General features: G+C 42.6%; 2 protein-coding genes across 2 annotated transcripts in view; one reads left to right on the plus strand and one right to left on the minus strand.

The window, feature by feature from the left end:
• LOC135379003 (FH1/FH2 domain-containing protein 3-like) overlaps positions 1-22,968 on the plus strand; it is a 246,977-nt gene that overhangs the window by 177,932 nt on the left and 46,077 nt on the right. The window lies entirely within an intron of this gene.
• On the minus strand, positions 16,942-19,854 carry LOC135379168 (uncharacterized). The gene is made up of 9 exons (XM_064612413.1): positions 19,845-19,854; positions 19,573-19,751; positions 19,140-19,415; positions 18,685-19,031; positions 18,353-18,623; positions 18,065-18,232; positions 17,734-17,957; positions 17,209-17,669; positions 16,942-17,147 (listed from the first exon to the last, which is right to left on the minus strand). The coding sequence occupies exons 1-9, from the start codon at positions 19,852-19,854 to the stop codon at positions 16,942-16,944; spliced, it is 2,142 nt and encodes a 713-aa protein (XP_064468483.1).

Below are 22,968 nucleotides of genomic sequence, written 5' to 3' on the forward strand. Positions count from 1 at the left end.
AGAACCAGAACACATCACATAAGCAACAGACACATGCAGGAAAATAAATGAAAAAGAATCTATCAAAACAATCAACATGCACGGATGAATGGCAGAGAAACACTTTGAACAGCACATGATGAATAATTTAATACAGCACAGAGCTAACGCTAAGAAACAATCTAAACGGCGCATCTGCCAACGTGTAAACAACAGACAGGAAAATATTACTGAAACAGATAATAGAGAGCCAAAATCCAACACGTAAACAAGACGTACACAAAGGATAAATAGTTGAAGAACAATCTAACAAAACAAGAAACATGCACGGATGAATAGCAGAGAAACACTCTAAACGGTGCATCTACCAACGGTAAACAACAGACACATGCAGGAAAATAATTGAAAAAGAATCAATCAAAACGATAAACATGCACGAATGAATAGCAGAGAAAGGCTTTGAACGATGCATCTGCCAACATGTAAACAACACACAGGAAAATAATAGCAAACATTACAATTTGAAATAATATATCTTTTGAACTATCATAAAATCAACCTTGCGAGCTAACAATATCCTACTCAGGCACTTACCTTGGCAGAGTTATTCAAACACACACCACAGCTTTACAATAATTACAACCAGACTCGAGACATGGTGGGGTCACTCTCTCCCTCTATGCAGACCGGTGGGGTCACTCTCTCCATCTATACAGCCCAAAAAGCGGGGAGCCTGTTGTCAATCTGCGAGGTGGGGAAATCCTCTCTCTTTTTCAAATTCTTTCCTCCAAAAAGGAAATATTCTTAGGACCGGTGTACAGAGGCGAAATTTTTCATTGATCGCAAATAGACATTGGAATTATTCGATTCTAAAGAACACAATAAGAATTCTGTAAAAAAAAAAAAAAAATCTAAGAATAGACTTTCTAAGCAAACGAGAAAATATTATCGGTGCAAACAATACTCAACGAGAAACGTTGCATTTAATGTATTTCAGAGCAGACACAACTATTAGGCAATCATTATTCTCAACTCACAAAATATCAATCGAGTGAAAGTCAAGTTTATTCAGTGATAGAAACAATACTAATTCGAAAACGAGAAACAAATTTAATTACATCGTTTGATGTTAACTTTGCAATACACGCAGAAGTCGCAAACAACTCATCTGAAATGCAAATTATATTGTTTGCTACAGCGGAAATCAACGCACACAACATTCCCAACTAGTAGAATATTTCTATTAATATCAATCGAGTGATCATCTGAAACAAAGTCAAAAGCAGTAATTAATTTAGGCAAACATTTTTTCGTAATCACACAGCGCAAATATACATCACAGAAACACGTCTTTTTCATTCAGGACCCACTAGTGGAAACGAAGTGAGAGAGTTCCCGTACACATTACGCCCGCAGGGAGTAGGGGAATCCAAACAATGGTCTCGGTATACAAAGCCATAAAATCGCTCCTACAAGTCAAGTGAGGGAAGGAGGGGCTCTAGCGTTGTCTTGTACATAGAATCACTGAGAGCAAACATTTTTCCTTTACACATCACATCTTTTTTTGTAAATTGACTTTCATAATTCTAACGTCAGGTGGAACATTATGAACCAGATAATAAAATTTTCATAAATAAAATTAGCACCAATATGATTTAATTAAATGTCGAGGCGCACTACAAAACAGAACAGACAACTGATATACATTGAAGAGATGGACAGATTTTGTACTCGTTACCATTCGTCATGGGAGGACCTGATAAAAAGTTGCTTCGAAAAGGAGGAGCCGCGAAACGATTCATTAATCGCTGCATTTCAATACGTCCTAGACATGGTCGTATTCGGAGATATGGTGCAAATTATGGAATTCAAGATGCGAGAACTTGTATGCCGAATCTACAATAGTTATAAAAATATTTGCACGTCATCGTCGGAAGGACCACTTGGGCTGATGGTGGAGTTTTTGAGGTTCGCTAACGAAGAGTTGAAATACACTAGACCAAACGTAATTGTAATCATTGCAATGGGCATTGCATTAATCAAGAAAGCAATCAGATCAAATTATCATATACAAGCAGTCTATATCGCACGATTCATTACGGATTTGTTGAAATTACACCTAACGGTTGAAATGGAAAGTACATAAAAACATCTTATCACGTGGTATATTCCACCCTAGAACCTCTACACATTTATTTTATTCTACCAGTCAAGGATGTCAAATGAACAGAAGTTCAATATTGTCGTGCAAGGTCTGATGTATTATCACCTGTTGAAACTCAACAAACATATCAATTGCGGTGGACCACCAGACGATTTTCATCTAATACTCTCTTGTACACCATTCAAGAACATTCATACAAAGAAAGGAAGCATCAATAAGAGATTGTGTAAGTTCATCGCGACAAAGTGCAAGTTGTTGAAGCAATACAAACACGGCGACAACATATCACCTGCCTTAATCAACGCTGGATTCAAGCGCCCAATAATCAGAATAAACTACCTGATGTCTTCGGAATTCATCAATCAAGACAACAAACGAAAACTTCGGAGTTTGGAATAGAACTGTAATTTATCGAAATAAACAAGTGTATAATTGAAATAATAATTGTATTCTTTGTCATCATTCTAATGTATTCTACACAGCGCAACGAAAACAGCTTATGACTAGATTGCTAAGGAGACACTACATACAAGGATCTTCGCATGGAATCAGCGCCGGCAATCAAAGAGATTTTTTTTACACGACCACACTCTATACAACACCGACACCCGAAGGAAAGAATTGTAGAAGAATCGATAATAGAAATTTAGAGGCATGTTACATCAATCTTTGTTTACAAAGAGGATCACTAATATTTTGCGAAAGCTTATTTTACGAATTAAATTGCACAGTGTATATATTTTCTCAGACTATTGGGCAGTTGACAATACTATATTGAAAGGAATCTATTATCAAATGACGCGATGCAAGTGATGGACATGCATGACGCGCTAGCGGAGTCTACAATTCTAATCATCATAACATGCGGCACACAATTCCAATAAGATTTTGGGAGAATCGAATCACGCAACTGTCATCAGAAATACTTAACCAATGAAGATGTGCACTATCCATAAGATATGTAATTATAATAAGTAAATATTCCTTTTGCAAACTTAACCAAAGCAGCACCCATAAACAGAGCTCCAATTCACAGAATGTACCCAAGGTTTTTAATTAGCCATACTGAAAAACTATGAGTCTGTTCATTATGTCACGACATATAGGCACTACAAATGGGAATGGCATACTTTAATTTTAGGAGATTTTAGCTCATAATGAAACAAAACGCAAACTGCAACACCAAAGGTTCTTGTTTAAATTTTCAAAGTCAAAACTGTATACTCTTTCTTACAATTTTTTAATATATAGATTAAAAAGCTGTCTATATAGTCACACATTGTATACAATATATTTGTTTGTACATTAATTGCTAAAATTTATCAGATCACATTCCGGAGCAGTGGTGACTATCGGTAAGTGTTTAATTTGAACTGCTGCCGCAATTTACGAACTGAGTTGTAGAAAGTGTAATTTCACGGCTTTGGCTGGCTCACTTTGATATGCGAAGGTTTTAAGAACTCTTTCACGACGACAAAGAATTTAATCGAGTGTATTGATGTTTTCTATATACTCTATAACGTAATGTGAATTCTCCACGACGTGGATAGTAAAAGTTACGAATATTTTTCGAACAAAATTTACTTAAAACTCGGAGAAAGGGTCACCCGCGTCGACGAACCCGTTTCCGGAAGAAAGCAACACGCTCGCGTGGGATGCCGCGTTAACGCGTTGGGCGCCGAATCGCGTTCGGTTTCGGAAGGGTGTCCGGGAAACGCTGCCCGGCGTGTTGCCGAAACGCATTCGACGACGCGAGTGACCCTTTCTCCGAGTTTTAAGTAAATTTTGTTCGAAAAATATTCGTAACTTTTACTATCCACGTCGTGGAGAATTCACATTACGTTATAGAGTATATAGAAAACATCAATACACTCGATTAAATTCTTTGTCGTCGTGAAAGAGTTCTTAAAACCTTCGCATATCAAAGTGAGCCAGCCAAAGCCGTGAAATTACACTTTCTACAACTCAGTTCGTAAATTGCGGCAGCAGTTCAAATTAAACACTTACCGATAGTCACCACTGCTCCGGAATGTGATCTGATAAATTTTAGCAATTAATGTACAAACAAATATATTGTATACAATGTGTGACTATATAGACAGCTTTTTAATCTATATATTAAAAAATTGTAAGAAAGAGTATACAGTTTTGACTTTGAAAATTTAAACAAGAACCTTTGGTGTTGCAGTTTGCGTTTTGTTTCATTATGAGCTAAAATCTCCTAAAATTAAAGTATGCCATTCCCATTTGTAGTGCCTATATGTCGTGACATAATGAACAGACTCATAGTTTTTCAGTATGGCTAATTAAAAACCTTGGGTACATTCTGTGAATTGGAGCTCTGTTTATGGGTGCTGCTTTGGTTAAGTTTGCAAAAGGAATATTTACTTATTATAATTACATATCTTATGGATAGTGCACATCTTCATTGGTTAAGTATTTCTGATGACAGTTGCGTGATTCGATTCTCCCAAAATCTTATTGGAATTGTGTGCCGCATGTTATGATGATTAGAATTGTAGACTCCGCTAGCGCGTCATGCATGTCCATCACTTGCATCGCGTCATTTGATAATAGATTCCTTTCAATATAGTATTGTCAACTGCCCAATAGTCTGAGAAAATATATACACTGTGCAATTTAATTCGTAAAATAAGCTTTCGCAAAATATTAGTGATCCTCTTTGTAAACAAAGATTGATGTAACATGCCTCTAAATTTCTATTATCGATTCTTCTACAATTCTTTCCTTCGGGTGTCGGTGTTGTATAGAGTGTGGTCGTGTAAAAAAAATCTCTTTGATTGCCGGCGCTGATTCCATGCGAAGATCCTTGTATGTAGTGTCTCCTTAGCAATCTAGTCATAAGCTGTTTTCGTTGCGCTGTGTAGAATACATTAGAATGATGACAAAGAATACAATTATTATTTCAATTATACACTTGTTTATTTCGATAAATTACAGTTCTATTCCAAACTCCGAAGTTTTCGTTTGTTGTCTTGATTGATGAATTCCGAAGACATCAGGTAGTTTATTCTGATTATTGGGCGCTTGAATCCAGCGTTGATTAAGGCAGGTGATATGTTGTCGCCGTGTTTGTATTGCTTCAACAACTTGCACTTTGTCGCGATGAACTTACACAATCTCTTATTGATGCTTCCTTTCTTTGTATGAATGTTCTTGAATGGTGTACAAGAGAGTATTAGATGAAAATCGTCTGGTGGTCCACCGCAATTGATATGTTTGTTGAGTTTCAACAGGTGATAATACATCAGACCTTGCACGACAATATTGAACTTCTGTTCATTTGACATCCTTGACTGGTAGAATAAAATAAATGTGTAGAGGTTCTAGGGTGGAATATACCACGTGATAAGATGTTTTTATGTACTTTCCATTTCAACCGTTAGGTGTAATTTCAACAAATCCGTAATGAATCGTGCGATATAGACTGCTTGTATATGATAATTTGATCTGATTGCTTTCTTGATTAATGCAATGCCCATTGCAATGATTACAATTACGTTTGGTCTAGTGTATTTCAACTCTTCGTTAGCGAACCTCAAAAACTCCACCATCAGCCCAAGTGGTCCTTCCGACGATGACGTGCAAATATTTTTATAACTATTGTAGATTCGGCATACAAGTTCTCGCATCTTGAATTCCATAATTTGCACCATATCTCCGAATACGACCATGTCTAGGACGTATTGAAATGCAGCGATTAATGAATCGTTTCGCGGCTCCTCCTTTTCGAAGCAACTTTTTATCAGGTCCTCCCATGACGAATGGTAACGAGTACAAAATCTGTCCATCTCTTCAATGTATATCAGTTGTCTGTTCTGTTTTGTAGTGCGCCTCGACATTTAATTAAATCATATTGGTGCTAATTTTATTTATGAAAATTTTATTATCTGGTTCATAATGTTCCACCTGACGTTAGAATTATGAAAGTCAATTTACAAAAAAAGATGTGATGTGTAAAGGAAAAATGTTTGCTCTCAGTGATTCTATGTACAAGACAACGCTAGAGCCCCTCCTTCCCTCACTTGACTTGTAGGAGCGATTTTATGGCTTTGTATACCGAGACCATTGTTTGGATTCCCCTACTCCCTGCGGGCGTAATGTGTACGGGAACTCTCTCACTTCGTTTCCACTAGTGGGTCCTGAATGAAAAAGACGTGTTTCTGTGATGTATATTTGCGCTGTGTGATTACGAAAAAATGTTTGCCTAAATTAATTACTGCTTTTGACTTTGTTTCAGATGATCACTCGATTGATATTAATAGAAATATTCTACTAGTTGGGAATGTTGTGTGCGTTGATTTCCGCTGTAGCAAACAATATAATTTGCATTTCAGATGAGTTGTTTGCGACTTCTGCGTGTATTGCAAAGTTAACATCAAACGATGTAATTAAATTTGTTTCTCGTTTTCGAATTAGTATTGTTTCTATCACTGAATAAACTTGACTTTCACTCGATTGATATTTTGTGAGTTGAGAATAATGATTGCCTAATAGTTGTGTCTGCTCTGAAATACATTAAATGCAACGTTTCTCGTTGAGTATTGTTTGCACCGATAATATTTTCTCGTTTGCTTAGAAAGTCTATTCTTAGATTTTTTTTTTTTTTTTACAGAATTCTTATTGTGTTCTTTAGAATCGAATAATTCCAATGTCTATTTGCGATCAATGAAAAATTTCGCCTCTGTACACCGGTCCTAAGAATATTTCCTTTTTGGAGGAAAGAATTTGAAAAAGAGAGAGGATTTCCCCACCTCGCAGATTGACAACAGGCTCCCCGCTTTTTGGGCTGTATAGATGGAGAGAGTGACCCCACCGGTCTGCATAGAGGGAGAGAGTGACCCCACCATGTCTCGAGTCTGGTTGTAATTATTGTAAAGCTGTGGTGTGTGTTTGAATAACTCTGCCAAGGTAAGTGCCTGAGTAGGATATTGTTAGCTCGCAAGGTTGATTTTATGATAGTTCAAAAGATATATTATTTCAAATTGTAATGTTTGCTATTATTTTCCTGTGTGTTGTTTACATGTTGGCAGATGCATCGTTCAAAGCCTTTCTCTGCTATTCATTCGTGCATGTTTATCGTTTTGATTGATTCTTTTTCAATTATTTTCCTGCATGTGTCTGTTGTTTACCGTTGGTAGATGCACCGTTTAGAGTGTTTCTCTGCTATTCATCCGTGCATGTTTCTTGTTTTGTTAGATTGTTCTTCAACTATTTATCCTTTGTGTACGTCTTGTTTACGTGTTGGATTTTGGCTCTCTATTATCTGTTTCAGTAATATTTTCCTGTCTGTTGTTTACACGTTGGCAGATGCGCCGTTTAGATTGTTTCTTAGCGTTAGCTCTGTGCTGTATTAAATTATTCATCATGTGCTGTTCAAAGTGTTTCTCTGCCATTCATCCGTGCATGTTGATTGTTTTGATAGATTCTTTTTCATTTATTTTCCTGCATGTGTCTGTTGCTTATGTGATGTGTTCTGGTTCTCTATTAGCTGTTGATTGTTTTTTCTCGTTATTTCCATATGTCTATGCTGTTTACTTAATAAGAAATCGATTAATTGTGTAATGTTTGAATAATCTTCCCTATTGCGCTCGAAAATGTTTATAACTGTCAGGTGTACGCCTCCCGTCTTCAACAAATCAGGGCAGATATTATTAGAGTTGATTGTTGGCTAGGAGCGTGCTATGTGGTGAAGTTCATTCTTTAATATATTTTCTGTGTTGGATTCATAAAACAAAGTGTCTCTTAGAATGAAAATTGTATGGGGAAGTCACGAGGGTGATTTTATGATAGTTAAAATGATAGTCTCCTCCTCTGTTGTTTTGATTAACCAATGTATTGTTATAGATTTTATTTCCTCTTGTGTTCGTGTCCCATGGTCTTCCATGTTCTCTGCTGTTCACGTACATATATCGGCACTTGTAATTAAAGCTCCAGTATGGTGGTCACGTATAATAATGTTAGACTTTTTATAATAAAACTTTTAATTTTGGTTGTAATCATATTGATTAAAAATATATTCTTTGATTAAATATGTCATAATGGAATACTAGCTGTTGCGCATGAAGTTACATATCAGAACATTGTAATTAAAACTCCGCTATGGTTGTCATGTTAGACTTTTTATAATAAAACTTTTAATTTGATAGTAATCGTATTGATTAAAAATATCTTCTTTTATTAAAAATGTGCTACTCCTTCTGCTTAATTGAAAACTTGCGTGATTATCACTAATAAAATACCCCTTCAATGCTATTGCATCAGATTTTTTGACTGAGTTTTTCTCCTTCACACTGAGTCATAATATAATTCCTGACACTAATGACTTTAATAAATATATTTTCACTCGTACTTTTGTGTATAGCTATCCTTTGCATGTAAATCGCCTACTGCACACCTGCTGTTGCGGGAAAAAAATTGCGATTGAAGTCGACACAGATTGAAAAATGATGAAAGAAGTCGGCCCAGGCTGAAAAAATGTGAGCAAGTAAGCGCTCACGCAGCCCTCCGGCCACGCTCCGCCCACCGCAGCAGCCCTCTACCCGAGCGTCGCCTGTCGCGCACGGGAAAAAGTCGCGAAAAAATTCGGCGCAGATTGAAAAATGAGGAAAGAAGTTGGCCCACTTTGATAAGAGATACCTCTTTAATGCCATTGAGTCATATCCATATGGAATATGTGAAATTGGTAATGAGTAAGTATGTTCTTTATTATGTGTGTTGTGTTTCTTCTATTACAGGTTGTGAAGGTTTTTCGGTCGGGTTTTTCTCCTTCACCTGATTGGCATCACAATTCCCAGCACTGGCTTTACAATTGGCAACTTGATTGGCATTAATAAATATATTTTCACTCGTACTTTTTGTGTATGACCCTTCTTTGCATGTCTCTGCATGTTATAAGCGCGCGGACAACCCTCCGCACTGCCGCGCACGGGAAAAATACGCGAGTGAAGTCGGCGCAGGGGTCAATAAACGCGCCTACCAGTGGGCCCGCCGTCAGCTCGACCAGACTGAATACTACTGACGTTGACCCCTCCGTCCACGTGGCGTCACCGCGCCAAGCAGACTTATCCCGGGGATTCGTCCCTGGTGTGAACCCGCCCTTAGGATCACAGAATAAAACAAGACAGGACGCGAATCTTGTCCCTTCCCCACATCCCAATAAAGATAGCCGAGCACCTTCAGGGTGACAGAAGATGACACCGCCACCATATGTCCATGCAGACCTCGTAGTGGGTCTCCTTGCACGTGCACATTTGAGCAGACGATGGGCATACGGATGGGCAGCTGGCGCATTTCTCTGCGTTATGCACGCCCTAGTGGCGCAAGCTTTCCAGCTCACTTGATCGTAACCTCCGTCAGTATGCAAGAGATGGCTCATGCCACTTCCACCCTCTCTCTCACAGAATATTTATCAGGCCATGCGCTCGTGCTGGCTGCCCCGAGCAGTTTCATCTCCAGTCTTACTTTACTCCGTGGTTGCCATCCACACAATTTACACATAGCCAATTTTACCACGGCCAAAAGGACGTCCGATTCAGATACTTAAAAAAATGACACGTTTTTGGTGCGGTTTTTAAACAAGGAAGGACACGAAATCTGCTTCTTGGTTTGGGGCTTGATGTGTTCATGACCCACCGATGAAAGCATTCCCAGCTTTCATGGACAGCGACGCCTTGCGCCCTCTCTCGACAATTGAGTGAAACTTGCCGCCAAGACAATAGAAAAGTGGCTGTAGTAGCTGTTCTATCCAAGGTATCGTAATATTCCCGAGGATACACGTTCAGACGTCTATTCTAAGCTTGTACAAACGAAAAATATTGTTACACATGAAATACCTTTGGTTCCCCAGTCATCCCGCTTTTCGGACCGTGAATACATGGGAGGTATGGGGATTTTCACGCAGGAAACGATTTCATCGCTTAATATCTTTGGTAATGTATGATGCACTGTAATATCCCGTGGATATGCGTTGTAGAGTACCTCTAGATTCAACGTTTAGAAGAAGTACCAGAGTCACTCAATCGTCTGCGGTTCCCTTGTACGGCAAACTTGGCCCAGATATCAAAATTCGGAAACGGTCAAAGTGTCTTCTCCGCGTTGCAGTGGTGTGCAGCAGAGAAGTTACCTTTACGCGTCAGTTGAACTTTTCTCTGCTTATTTAGATTTAGTAACTGCTTTTGACCTTATTTCTTGAGTTAGATATAATTTTGAGAGCATGGTTGGTACATTATGCACCCACGGGTGGAACACGAATTTTGAAGCGTTATCTCTTGTCATATAAATTATTAAGATGTCTCTGTTCGATGAATTCGTTTGTGTTAACGTATTTGAGAAAATTTTAGCAGTATACTTTTTGTTTATCGCCAATTGCCGTTCGGTCTGACAACACAACAGTGCATGTTCACGTAATTATATTGCACACACTGATAATAACTTCCAAAAGCATTCCCAGAGGTGGGGTACACAGCTTCTTAAAGTTGGCTTGACCGGCGTACTCGCTGCCCTTCATTGAAGCAATGCATCCCATCTGGTTTTGTTAGAATATCTGTTGAGGCTGAGCTTTAGAAAGAAATGCCCACACAAGGGTGTTGCTGTGAGAGGCCCTTCGATGGCGTACAAGTGGAATGGAAGCGCAAGAACGTCACAGTTTTGTTCCTGGAGGACTTATTTTCGCCGTGTTGGCTTCGTGGCAGAATGCATTGCTGTGCTATTTTTCTCGTACTTGGCCAAAACAATGGATTCTACAGAAAATGCCCATGTCAGACATGAAAGGTGAAGTTGTCTCTTACGCTTTGCACTTTCGTGCGCAACTGTGGGCCGCTCCAATGTTGTTCCCACGACAAAAGAAGTGTTGACAAGCTCAGTGTGGCCTGCGAAGCGTCTGTATCTTCATTCCTGAAGGTGTCAGCAACGGGCGGTGTTGGCCCACTGGTGACGATTTTGGTTATAGCTTTCGAGGGCCGTGGTTCGATCCGCGGCCTGCTTAGTGTTTTTTTATTATTATTATTATATTCATGTATTTTCTATTTCTTTATTTTTTGGTAGAGGGAGTTATGAGAGCAACGGCAGGGCGAGAGCGTCAGAGTTTTGTCTTAATAATGTCGTACTGGCTCTATGTCATACTGCATGCTGTTCGGTTTGATTTAGTTGCGGTAATGCTCTGCGATCGCATGTGCACTTAATATGTGAATAGCAGATGACTTTCCATTGCACTCCGACTAACTTCACCGTTACAGGAATCTCCGTTTTGCACAGTGACGCGCGTGTTTGTTATAATGTAGATGATTGTCAATCCTCTAACATGAATTTCGAACTTGTGGCTTAAACGTCCTTTGTTCTCTGTGAACGCGGAACTCATCAAAGTTTCATTCGAGATCGATGTGACGACGGAACCAATTATGCAAGTCAACTTTGACACTCTCTAATGGCAAAGGGAATTAAGATGAACAAACTACCACGCGTGTCTCTTGCAGTGTTAATACATGTCAATCATTTTGCATAAATTTCGGACATGTGGCTTAAACTTGCTTTATTCCCCAACTCGCCAAAACTTTCGTTCTCAGCGTTGCGCAAGGCCGTAATCTCCTTACGGGTTAACTCGTCCTAGGTACCAAAATAATGAATATGTTAAAAATACTCGCGTGCTTATTGTCATATATACAGGGTACGCGACGTAAGACCGACTGAATTTTATTAAATCCGCGATTGACTTTCTTGTTTGTTTGTTTTTCGAGAAAGTCGTTGAATATATCTATTCCCGACGGGATCTGCTCAATAGCGGTGGTGTATCAGTAAATGGCGCAGCCGTTAATTAACTTTCTTAATTAACCTTTGCAATTAATGAAAATAATTTAACTGCGTGACTGCAAAGATGTAGAGTACAACTCTGGAGGGTCTACCCCACAAGAACTGACACGACAGCGCATTTTTGTGCTCTATTAAAAATGTGCGAAAATACAAAATAATTGAGCATTGTGCGGGTTTTGCGACCAATTTCTCCTCTCCCTGTCTCGGTGTCACCCCTTTTCAACTGACATCAGGTTGTTCCTGAAATCACAGAAGAGCACGCTTTGTCCCCAGAAGTAAGCGTGAGGGGAATTAAGGCTGCCATTTCTCAGACTACTTTATCATAAAACGCCGTGTTTGATCTTCTTTCCGTCATTATCTCCTTTGGTGTGCTCAGCACCTTCCATGGCAGTTCGCGATTTGATGTGACAACTGTCACGCAATAAAACTACCAATGTACCACGGAGATAACAAAAATGAAATACCCGATTCTGCTGCTCGATATGTGTGTACGTTCTGCCAGAAAAGAAAAACGACGATATCGACCAGGACGCTGGGAAGCGGGGGTGCCCCATGTTTTGTGATGTCAGTGTTGTCAAAGTTTGACAGTGAGAGAACGACAGGAAAAAGCGGCCGCCGAACTCGCCCAACGCTCGACGATAGGGTATTTTCTCATATTCTTTAAATGCACAGAAGAGTAGTACTGTTTCGATTCTTGCTGAGTAGACTTCTCAGAGTTATGCTCTACAAATCTAGAATTGAGCGTTCAACTTGTTTTCAGGAATCGTGAAGATTCATTATAAAAGTAGTTTTTTTTCTTTTTTTCCCTATCTTTTTTTAATCCTTGTGGTTGTTTTTTGGTACCCGAACAAAAATAAAGTTATTGTTATTATTATTACTATTATTTACACGACGAAAGATGTAACGGCTGCTGAGTGTGCGTTCCAAAGCGGTTGCGTCTTGGTCTCTCACGATGACAACATTCTGGGCTGGTGGTTCAGTGATGCAGATGTCGATTCTAGCTTTCATGTTCCCTGGTTCGATCTGAGGGTCATGCCTTTCTTTTTTTCTATGATGAGAGTTTTAAGATTACGGCAAGGCAAGATCATCACAATTTTTATCCTGGATGGCCTATTATTAAGCACTATGACATAACATGACTAGTATGTGAAAGGCAGACCACTTTTCATTGCATCCGAACCTACTAATACATCGGTATAGGAAGTCCCATCACGAAGAAATTATGAGTTGACATTTCATGTCATTTACACTTCACCCACCTTCGTTATCTTATATTCGGTTTGGCTCCACCTTTGTGCTATATTTTTGTTTTAGGAATAGCAAGCCGACCTTCGGTCAGGCTGACCTTTCCGAAATAACCGTTTATCCACCCCCACCCCCACTGCAGAATGCCAAGGTGTTAACATTTCAGAACAACAGCAGACAGAGCATCTTTAACCGCCATCGTTACAACAGCAAGGCGCGTGGGGTCGAAATTCTTGTTTCTCTTTTTAAATTTTATTTGTTCATCCTTAAGAATGTGCTCTCGTTCGCACTCACAAGGCTTCCCATGCATTTTAATCAAACTGTCATGTCAAGTCATGCACGTCCCACGGAGACTGCGGATTAAGCATTACAGTGCTTCCGACGGGTGAGAAAACTTGTAATTGAATCCGCGTTTTTCTTTACCGTTTCTCGCATATTATAAAGTGTCTTCATATGGGACTGCGATAACTGTCGTTGCTTGCTAGTTCAAGTCTCTTATTTCAGGTTATCAATAGCAAGCGTATAAAAGCAGGTTTAGCAGACCGTTTGTAAGGCTATCATGCTTGTCGGTGCCAATTTGCAGTTATGTAAGACTCAGAATCTTATCCACTGGCGAGCCACGTTCAGGAAAGCCACGTTATGAACGGTTTGCTAAAGTTTTCTACCATGTTCACCCGATTCGACAATAAAGCGAATAGGACGCCCACAAAAAATTCCAGAAGAATGGCGATTAGCTGCGGGAAACATCACGGACTTTTGCGCGACTCTATATACTCTTGGTGCGTTGAAAGGAAACTTTGATATGACGTCCGTTGCTCCCTACCATCTTATCTCCACAGTTTGCGATTGCACCTTTCTTCGTTTTTCTCGTACTTATTTGAGCAGAGTTTAACCAACACCCCAAACATAAGGAGAAGGCCCGTGCCCTACGTCACACAGGAAGGCCCGCTGTTACTATTGCGGATGCTGCTATGAGGTAAATGAATCAGCGAACGAGAAGAAAGCTCGAAGCAGATCGCAAAGTATAGGAAAGGCCTCCATAGGTGACGTAAGCGCGCAGTCCGACGTTATCTAGGAGCTGTTGGTTTACTAATCACTTTTTGTGTCGAACGTGACTCTGCTGCTACCTATATAGGTGATCTGAAAATAAGCACTTCTTCCGCTTATTTGTTTGTTTATTTTCATTTTTCTAGTGGAGGGCGTTGGTAGCCGACAAGCCTTCTTGATGGTGTCGGGAAGAGATTGCAACACGCAAAATTTGGAATTAAGCATTGAGAGGTCCTCATGATAAGGCCGAGAACAAACTGAAGTGTATGATACAGTGATAAAGGAGTAACAAGGTACAAGTAACAAAGTGAAGTGCAGTTACTGAATTCGTCTTAGTAACCTATGGAGTATTTTTGTTCGTGATAATGTAGGGTAATTTCTGAGGTTTTCCTCCGACGCTGTCACACATACACCGGCACAGTCCCCTTAGAAGTCACCCCAGGACACACATTTCTCATCGTCGACGGCATCCCCATTTCCCACAGAGAGAACAAAAATGTATATTGACCAGCCTTACGAGTGCCGGTCATTCCGTTCCACACGCTACGAGCAGCAGCCCAGAATTATAAGCAGCAGTACAGCAAAGAAAGGATTGACAACACTTATCAGAACTGATTATCACGTTTTTCATTCTGGTTTAGGCAATTGCTGCTGATAGCCCGCTCCACGAGCGATATATGATGTTCCCTTTGTCGTCTGCCCACGCCTCTTTTCATTTTCCTTCTTCCTCACCTCATACTTTTCTTTCAAGTTGGCTTTCCTACACGTTCTTCTGCTATCAGGCAGAACCTGCATCAAAGGAGGTGTCCCAAAATTCTGGTCATGTATAGGATAAAGATAAGCTGTATCGTACTTGAGCACAGTAGCCTGCACTTCAGAATTATTTGTACTTGTAAGAATGTGATATACCGTACTGGACGTAATACCCGTTACCTGTGTGGGAAAATTAATTTGTTGATAAAAACCGAAGGATGGTAATATAATACCCTGCGAATAGCTGCCCACTCTCTCGCACACTCTAGCTTAAGCCAAAATTTGGATGTCGACATATCTGTTTCGCCAATTAAGTTTTACGGTTCCCTTAGGGCGTTCTGGCCACGAACCCTTCTCGCACAGGTTTCAGTCCAGGGACCTCTAAGAATTTCAGCCAAGTTAGCATTTTGAATTCGCATTGGATTTTATAATTATTAGCGTATAAGTGATGGTCTCAGAGGGGGATAACCCCCTCTGACCCTCCCACCTCCACCACCACCGCCACCAATTTGTGTGTGGGTCACGACCTACTTAATAAGAGAGCGACCAGACCACTTTCCCAAATCCCTATGGAGCCGCTGTCCGCGTGGCCTCCTCGCCCTTTCCTTCTCTCACTGGTGAAACGCCCGCTTGGCGCGCTGCCCACATTCCCTAAAACAGCCGGCCGCCGCATTGGGATATGTGAGGACAGGGTATCCCTATTGACTCGTGTACATCTTTTTCGGGCATATATTGATTTATAATGTGCAATATAGACTGCTGTATTAACACACTTTGCAGGGACGCTGTTTAGCTTGTTTTCTCATGCGATGGCAAAGCCCTTAAGTATGTGCAGTGCGTGACGCGAGCGCATATCGTAGCAGTATGAGGTAATTGGTTTGATGCGACACATTCCTTGACAAACAGGTACCCCCATACAGCTATCGCTCTAAAAAGTGGATCAGCCCATTGGTGATCCAAGAGTAGGTTATCATGCGAGCTGTCACGTAATTTTTTGAAGTAAGCATATGATGGACTAAGGCACTGTTTCACTAACGCCGGTTAACATTTGAACCGAGATAAACTTGAATTTAACATGTAACTGTGCTACACTTAGGGGAGTTATTGTCACTGCAATATCTATGTAACAAACTCATGTTTGTACTAATTTAGGTTAACAATTGAGCATTGACTTCGTGTTTTAGCAATTCTTTATCTTGGTCCAAAGTTAGCCATGGTTGGTTAAAGCAGGCCCTAGGCTAACAGTAGTTCCTGCTGCTCTTCCTGTGGTGATACACTGCTATGCAGTTATTTGAATTTTAATATCTACTTAGAGTGGTGCCATCACTGGTCAAGTGGATCTGTATGCACACACCCCTTGTCTCTAAAGTGATTTGTTGCTGCAAAGGTTCTCTACGTGCCCAAAAAGAAAGGGAAAGGAATGTTGACAATATTTTAAGTAGCAACATAAAAGTGACTGCAGTTGGACTAAGCTTTGGAAGAAATATGTCAGATGAATGACAGCACATAATGCTACACAAGGCGCACAGTTTATTCCAACAGTCATCCTGAAATTCCTGCTTTCTCTGCGCACTAGACCTTCAGTATTTTCCTGGATTTTGGCTTGTTTGCTATAATCTTCCTCCGGGCTTCCTTTTCAGTCCTCAGTTTGCAGGAGTTATCCATGAACGGTCTCATGAATTTCCTTAAGATCAGAAGCGAGAGTCTTTCAGCATGATGTGGATCCATCTTGCACTGCAGGATGGTGCTGCATTTTAGAACCGGATGTGCCACCCTATCGAAGACATAAACTCCCTGTGAATATCTTGAAACAGTCAACATTTCCAATATATGTATTTTGCATGACCTTACCGAATGAAACTCTGCATTGGATGGGAAGAAGTCATAAGGTGAGGAAACAGGTCCTCTGCAGCTTGTGTGATGGTTTACACAAGGCCTACAAAAGGCAGGGTAGGGTAGCTTAGTCCACCTCTGTCTAGATTATAGACCAGCTTGACGTAAGCAGAAGGAGAAGCATCAGCTTCCACGTTTTTCAGGCAGGCCTCACATGTCCCTTTCTCCTTCACCACACGTACAAGGAACCCGGCAACTAATGCCAGTGCTGCAGTCTTCAGCCCGGGTGGAGGGGAAACTGGAAGAGAAGAAACCGCTTAGGTGGGAGCCTTATATGTATGCAGATTCAGAGTACATACCTGGCATGATCAGTGCTTGTATGTACGGCTCGAGTTTCTCTCTCAGCACTGCATCGTTGAGGTGTGCTAAGGTCTCAGGCCTTTGCCGCAATGGTAGTGCACAGTTCTCCCCGATGAGGCTCCTTGTTCCATTCACATTAGCACTTGGTGAGCTCTGGATGACACCAGTGACAAGTATCTTGTGGAGGGCTGAGAGGGCTGAACGGGCATCTGTCCTGTCATTTGCACCATTGAGCTGGCGGATGCTTGAGAAGAGTGATTCCACGGCATCACTGGAAAACTTCCCAGTCAAAACATAGTGAAACCCACTGTCCAGAAGATTCCTTGTGCAGAGCACTGTGGCTTTGGTCGTTATCACAAAAGCCTCGTACGTTGCATCTGTGAGGAAGGCAGCTTTCGCAGGGGATGTCGCAGCCCAGACATTAAAATATGCCAGGACATCTGACTCTAGCCAGTGCAGCCTAACAGTAAAGAAAAAGGGCAGGTTTATCATCCAACTAATGAAAATGAAAGTTGGAAACTCACCTCTCATCATCTGCGTCGTAAAATGGCATTCGGACTTCGTCCCTGGTGAAAATGTGCCGAGTTGTGCTTTTGACATTGTGAAGCACAAACCACTTGTAGACAAGCTCCATGAATTCGATGGTTGGCAGGGAGTCATCAAATCCATGATGACCAAGGCTGTCACCATACTCTTGTAAGTAGCGCAGAGCTGCAGTCACAGGAGGCGAAAATATTTCCACTGCTCTCTGTATGAGAGGTAAGCGAGAAGTTACTGGAGTGTACACACATTGTTAAGACTTCATAATAGGCAGACAGAAAGCTGTAATGCTAGCCCACACAAGACCATCCTCACCTTCACATTCATCTTCTCAAAGTTTGACGGGTACAGGTGCTTCCTCGTCAGGCAACGTGCTGGTCGGAATGCTCCTCCAATCCTGTTCTGGATGTCGTACATCTGCCTGATGTACTTTGGCAGGATGTAGCAGCCATTGTTGCAGAGCAGCCTCTTGTTGTCAAGAAACTGTAAAAAAAAAAACAAAGAAACAGCACACAGTTTAGACAATTAAAAAGCAAATCAGGGACAGCATGCAATGTGTTCTTGATGAATCATTTTTTGTTTCAATGCATACTGTTACAACACCTGAGAGCGAATGTTCTTAATGATGTGACAGTAGTCGAACGACAAGAACAGAAGCCTTCGGGGTGCCTGCACATCCAGAGGGTGATCTATGACTGGTGCAATTTTGCCACCAGCAAGGCGTGCAAAAGCACTGCAGTTGGTTGCGTGGTTGTCTGCTACCACCCTGCACACAAAAAAACCAGCTTCTTGGACTGCCGCCATGACATCAAGTACCAAGTGGTAGGCCTGGTCGCCATTCAAAGCTTTAGTAAAATAGTAGCTGACTGGTATCCTGGAAAAAGCACAAAATGTACAGGCAAAGGCAATTGTGACTTATGCAACACAGTTCTTACCTGTACTGAGTTGACAGCCCCACAAAAATAAAGCACAGGAGGTGCGTGGCCAATGTTGTTTCTAGACCCAGCTCCCTTTCCCTGCCTCCCAGGTCCACCAGTCCATGGACAACGTCTCCTTGACGCTGGTAGCTCTCGCACTGCTCAATGGACATTTCGTCCAAAATGAGCGACCCACGCAAAGCTTCTGGCCCATGTCTGCCTGCTTCCTGCACCAGCCTTTGCTGTATCAAAGAAGTTACAGCATCGCCAGTGCATGGACCAACGTACCGCTTCAAGGTCGAAAGGCTTGGAAGTTTCAGAAACTTAGCATCTCGCACATAGCGATAAGCAGCGGGAGACCGTGCCTGTAAAGTATGACATAAGCTGCACACCAACTACATTTCACATGCTAACCAGCTGTTAGCGATACATTTCAAATCTTCTGACCAGACAACAAATTACTGACAACTTACATTCCACAGGATGCAGTTCCTTACGGTCTCTTCGCTCCAATGTGGCTTTATCTTTAGAAGGTACTCAAGCTGCTCCTTCAGAAACTGTGCCTGTGGATCTCCTTCATCAGCTCGCCTTTCCAGTACAGGAATATTGTAGGCTTCCAGCTTTCCGGTTGCCTCCTTGCACTCCTCTGTTAGTTGAATCACCTTCTTCTGAAGTGCCTTTGCCTGCGTGTGGAGGCGTCTGCACCTTCTCTCTGTAGTTGCCTGCTTCGTCTTGTCTTTCTTCAGGCTCTGGACAGTTTCAAAAGTTTGACAGTGCACTGACTGCTTTTGCTGAGGATGGGAAGGAGATTGTCAATGTTGGAAAATCTTGAAAACACTCATTCACATGTTTTTGTGTTAATGTGTAGCACACATTAGCAGTCCAGCACTCAAAATAACAACAAACCTGCGCATTCTCTGCACGTTGTAGTGCAACATCGCAAAGCACCATCAGACCGTTCATGCTGCAGTCAGCCTCGCTGGCATCAAGTGATGCATGTGCCTTGTGTAGCACACCACCAAACATTCCTTCCTCTTCATGTGTGGCAGTTGCAGGCCATGCATTTTCGTCCCCATCTCTTTCATCTGCAGTAAGATCATACATGGTTATTATTCGGCATGCCACTGCATGTGGGCGTACATCTGTGTATTCTGTTTGCAATCATGGCTTCCACTAACCTTGGTCCATTCTGGCCTGCAGTGCTCTTCGCTTCTGCATCGGGTGTGGTGCGCACTGTGCCACATTCTGTGCACGGCGTTTGGCTGGCAGCCGACGTGGAGTTACTTGTTTTGGAAGCTTGTAGGCTGGATAACCAGGAAATATTGTTGGAAAGGCACCTGCGTTCAACACACGTTTTTTCTGGCCTTCTCAGAAGTCCGCAGGAAGAAAGTGCTGTGAGCACACTTTTGAGCAGTCAGATGGCTGCCACGGCTCCGTACTTCCTGAAAATATTGTACTGTATTAGGTAGACGTTGTGTATGATGACCCCACTAATTTTCCAGGGACAAGGTAGGGAAGCACGACACCCCCCTTTGTAAGTAACGAGCACCAGTAAACTAGGCAGTACCAGCAGTGGCCAGTTATTCTGTTTCGTTTACAAACGCCACGTTGACCACATGCAGGAATTGTACTTGATGTGACAGTGGAAGTAACACAAAACAGGCCATTGAAGGCATGTGTCACATATGACCTGAAATTAGAGATATAAAGCCTACTACTTACCAGGTCGTGGGCCACGGGATATCGAAGAAATCCACTTTTCGCGCAAGGAGGCATCGGAAGGGAACTCGTGGAACGAAATCTGCGATCCCTTCACAAATCTTGCCTTGCAAAAAGGCACTACACAATAAACCATGCCCCAGTGGACTGACGATCTTCGTGACGGCTTGGTGCGTTAATATTACGATAAGTTCGACGACAAAAAGGCACAAACAGCTGAGGCGGTAACACAGAAGTCCGTACGAAAACAACCGCCTAAGCACTACACCACGCAGAAGTAGGGAATGTCGGCAGCGCCACCAGTGCTCCTGCGGCAAACATGTGAACCAAAACAGCCGGCGCTGGAGCGGGGGTCAAGTGGACTGGTCGCTCTCTTATTAAGTAGGTCGTGGTGTGGGTATCACACACAAATAATTGGTCCCGGGGGTAAGACGTGGAACCACATGCTGTAGCAACGCGTCTTACAAAGAATGGTTAGTAGCACAGAGAGAAGCAGTATTGGTATACTGAACTCAAGTGGAACCCATTCATACACAACCCTATGCCGGGGCCATGATGGGCCTTCTCGCACCTCGAAAGATTTGCATTCAGAGGCTCCTATCATGCGCACCAAGATCATAATGATAAGTACTTCCGAGGTCATTATGCTGGTACCAATTCGGTTGTGCAATGATAAAAAAATAATATGATCGCATAGGCCTTTCTCATTGTTTATAGTGAAACGACAGTTCACCGATTCAGAGAACGGCGTCGCCTCTTCGTTTTTTTTTAAAAATTGATTTGCGTTTCATAGGACATGTGTCTGTCACTATAAGATTGTGGCGGCCCGTGGAAGACGATGAAGAGGTGCCTCTGCTGCCACGGGCTACTGCGCTGGTACAAGTTCTATCGGCACCGTCCTAGCGTGAGGCCACGCACATCTGGCCGCTGGGACATTCCATCGACGCCGGTCAGGACTCATGTAGAGGAAGACCATCGTCCTCTACATTTGGTGACCCGAACAACGAACACCATGTTCGGCGTAATTCGGCTTCCTACCATCTAAAATTTCACAACGACGGCTATTGTCAGCAAGCAAGATCCGCTCTCTTGCTGGAGACAGCAGAAGATGGCGCTAGGGCCCGCCTGTCGTGAGTCACCGAGCACTTCTCTCCAACGGGGCTCGTAATCGGAGGCTACGCTTGCTTCTTCTGACCCGGCACTCTTCGGCTTGAACGCCCCAACGGGACACGGTATCCCGTGGTCCCGCACCCTTCTCCAGGTCTCCACGTACTTCGCGATGGCACCCCCGGGCATCACCAGCGACCGTTCAGTGAGCAACACGCTCCACTACCGGTATCGGTAAGTCGCTGTTCTTCCGCCCTGACGCCGCACATGCGTCAGCTCGGCAACGCTTTCCGGAAGACGCTCGCGGAAATGTCTCACGCTGCCCCCATCATCCTGCTTCCACTTGACACGACGCAAGCTGATCACTAGCGCAGCAGCACGTCGCCCAGCGCACTACATCTACCGTCCGCAAGAACGTTCTACAACGAATGTCCACGTCCACTATCCTGCCGCGCCTGCTTCCGCGAACTCAAGCAGTATGCAAAGCTTTCCCACGTCCACGTGACATCATCATTCCTCCCGTCTTAGTATTGACGCGAACCTCAACCATTCAAACCGCAAGCGCAGCTCAACGTCTAAAAGGGGGGGGGGGAGTGATGTGGCGGCTCGTGGAAGACGATGAAGAGGTGCCTCTGCTGCCACGCGCTACGGCGCTGGCACGACAGTTCTATCGGCACCGTCCTAGCGTGAGGCCACGCATATCCGTCCGCTGGGTCATTCCATCATCGTCTGTCAGGACTCATGTCCAGGAACACCATCGCCCTCTGCAACCACAGAGTAAGAAGGCTAGGAGGTGAAACTGCCCATAGAAGCAAGCGCCGGCGCGCGACCAGAGACTGTCACGTTGGGGGAGAGGGAAAAAGCAGTTGCTGACTGTACGCGACAGATGGCACGGCGGCACTGCCTTCCATTTTGCGCATTTACATGGAAGGCTATAGGGACCGTGCAGCACCTAAAGGGGGCGCACTGCTCCGTCGCGACAGCGTACTAGTGGCGGTCTTGGAAGCATCCGACGTGATACCGCGCCCCCCGTTCTATGCATTCTCAAGTGGAACCGTAGCTTGCGTGGCGACCGCCGTAATTAGAAGGACTAATTTTCGAAATGCAAATAATGTGGAACCTTTCTGGGGAAAAGAGAATGGAGACAAACTACACAGAAGCAACCACCGTATTTATAATGTATCTTAACAGTGCGGAAGGAGAACAGCCACTCGCGTCTGTCTGGTCAAAACACCTGTAAGTGATACGTCGAGAGGATGGTTATTTGACGCCTCACAAAATCCTGGCTTGCTAGCGAAGGCTATATACGTGTATTTCTCTGATTCCAGCCACTTGTAATATGTTTTTGATTGAGTCTTGTTCTTGTATTCCTTTCGTCGTCTTTGCACACACATAGCTTCGTCACTGAAATCTACATCGTGCGTCCGTTTTATCCATACAAATAAACACGTGAGGTCACAACTTATTATCTTGTAA

Source organism: Ornithodoros turicata, chromosome 1 (genome assembly GCF_037126465.1).
Source record: "Ornithodoros turicata isolate Travis chromosome 1, ASM3712646v1, whole genome shotgun sequence".
NCBI lineage: Eukaryota > Metazoa > Arthropoda > Arachnida > Ixodida > Argasidae > Ornithodoros > Ornithodoros turicata.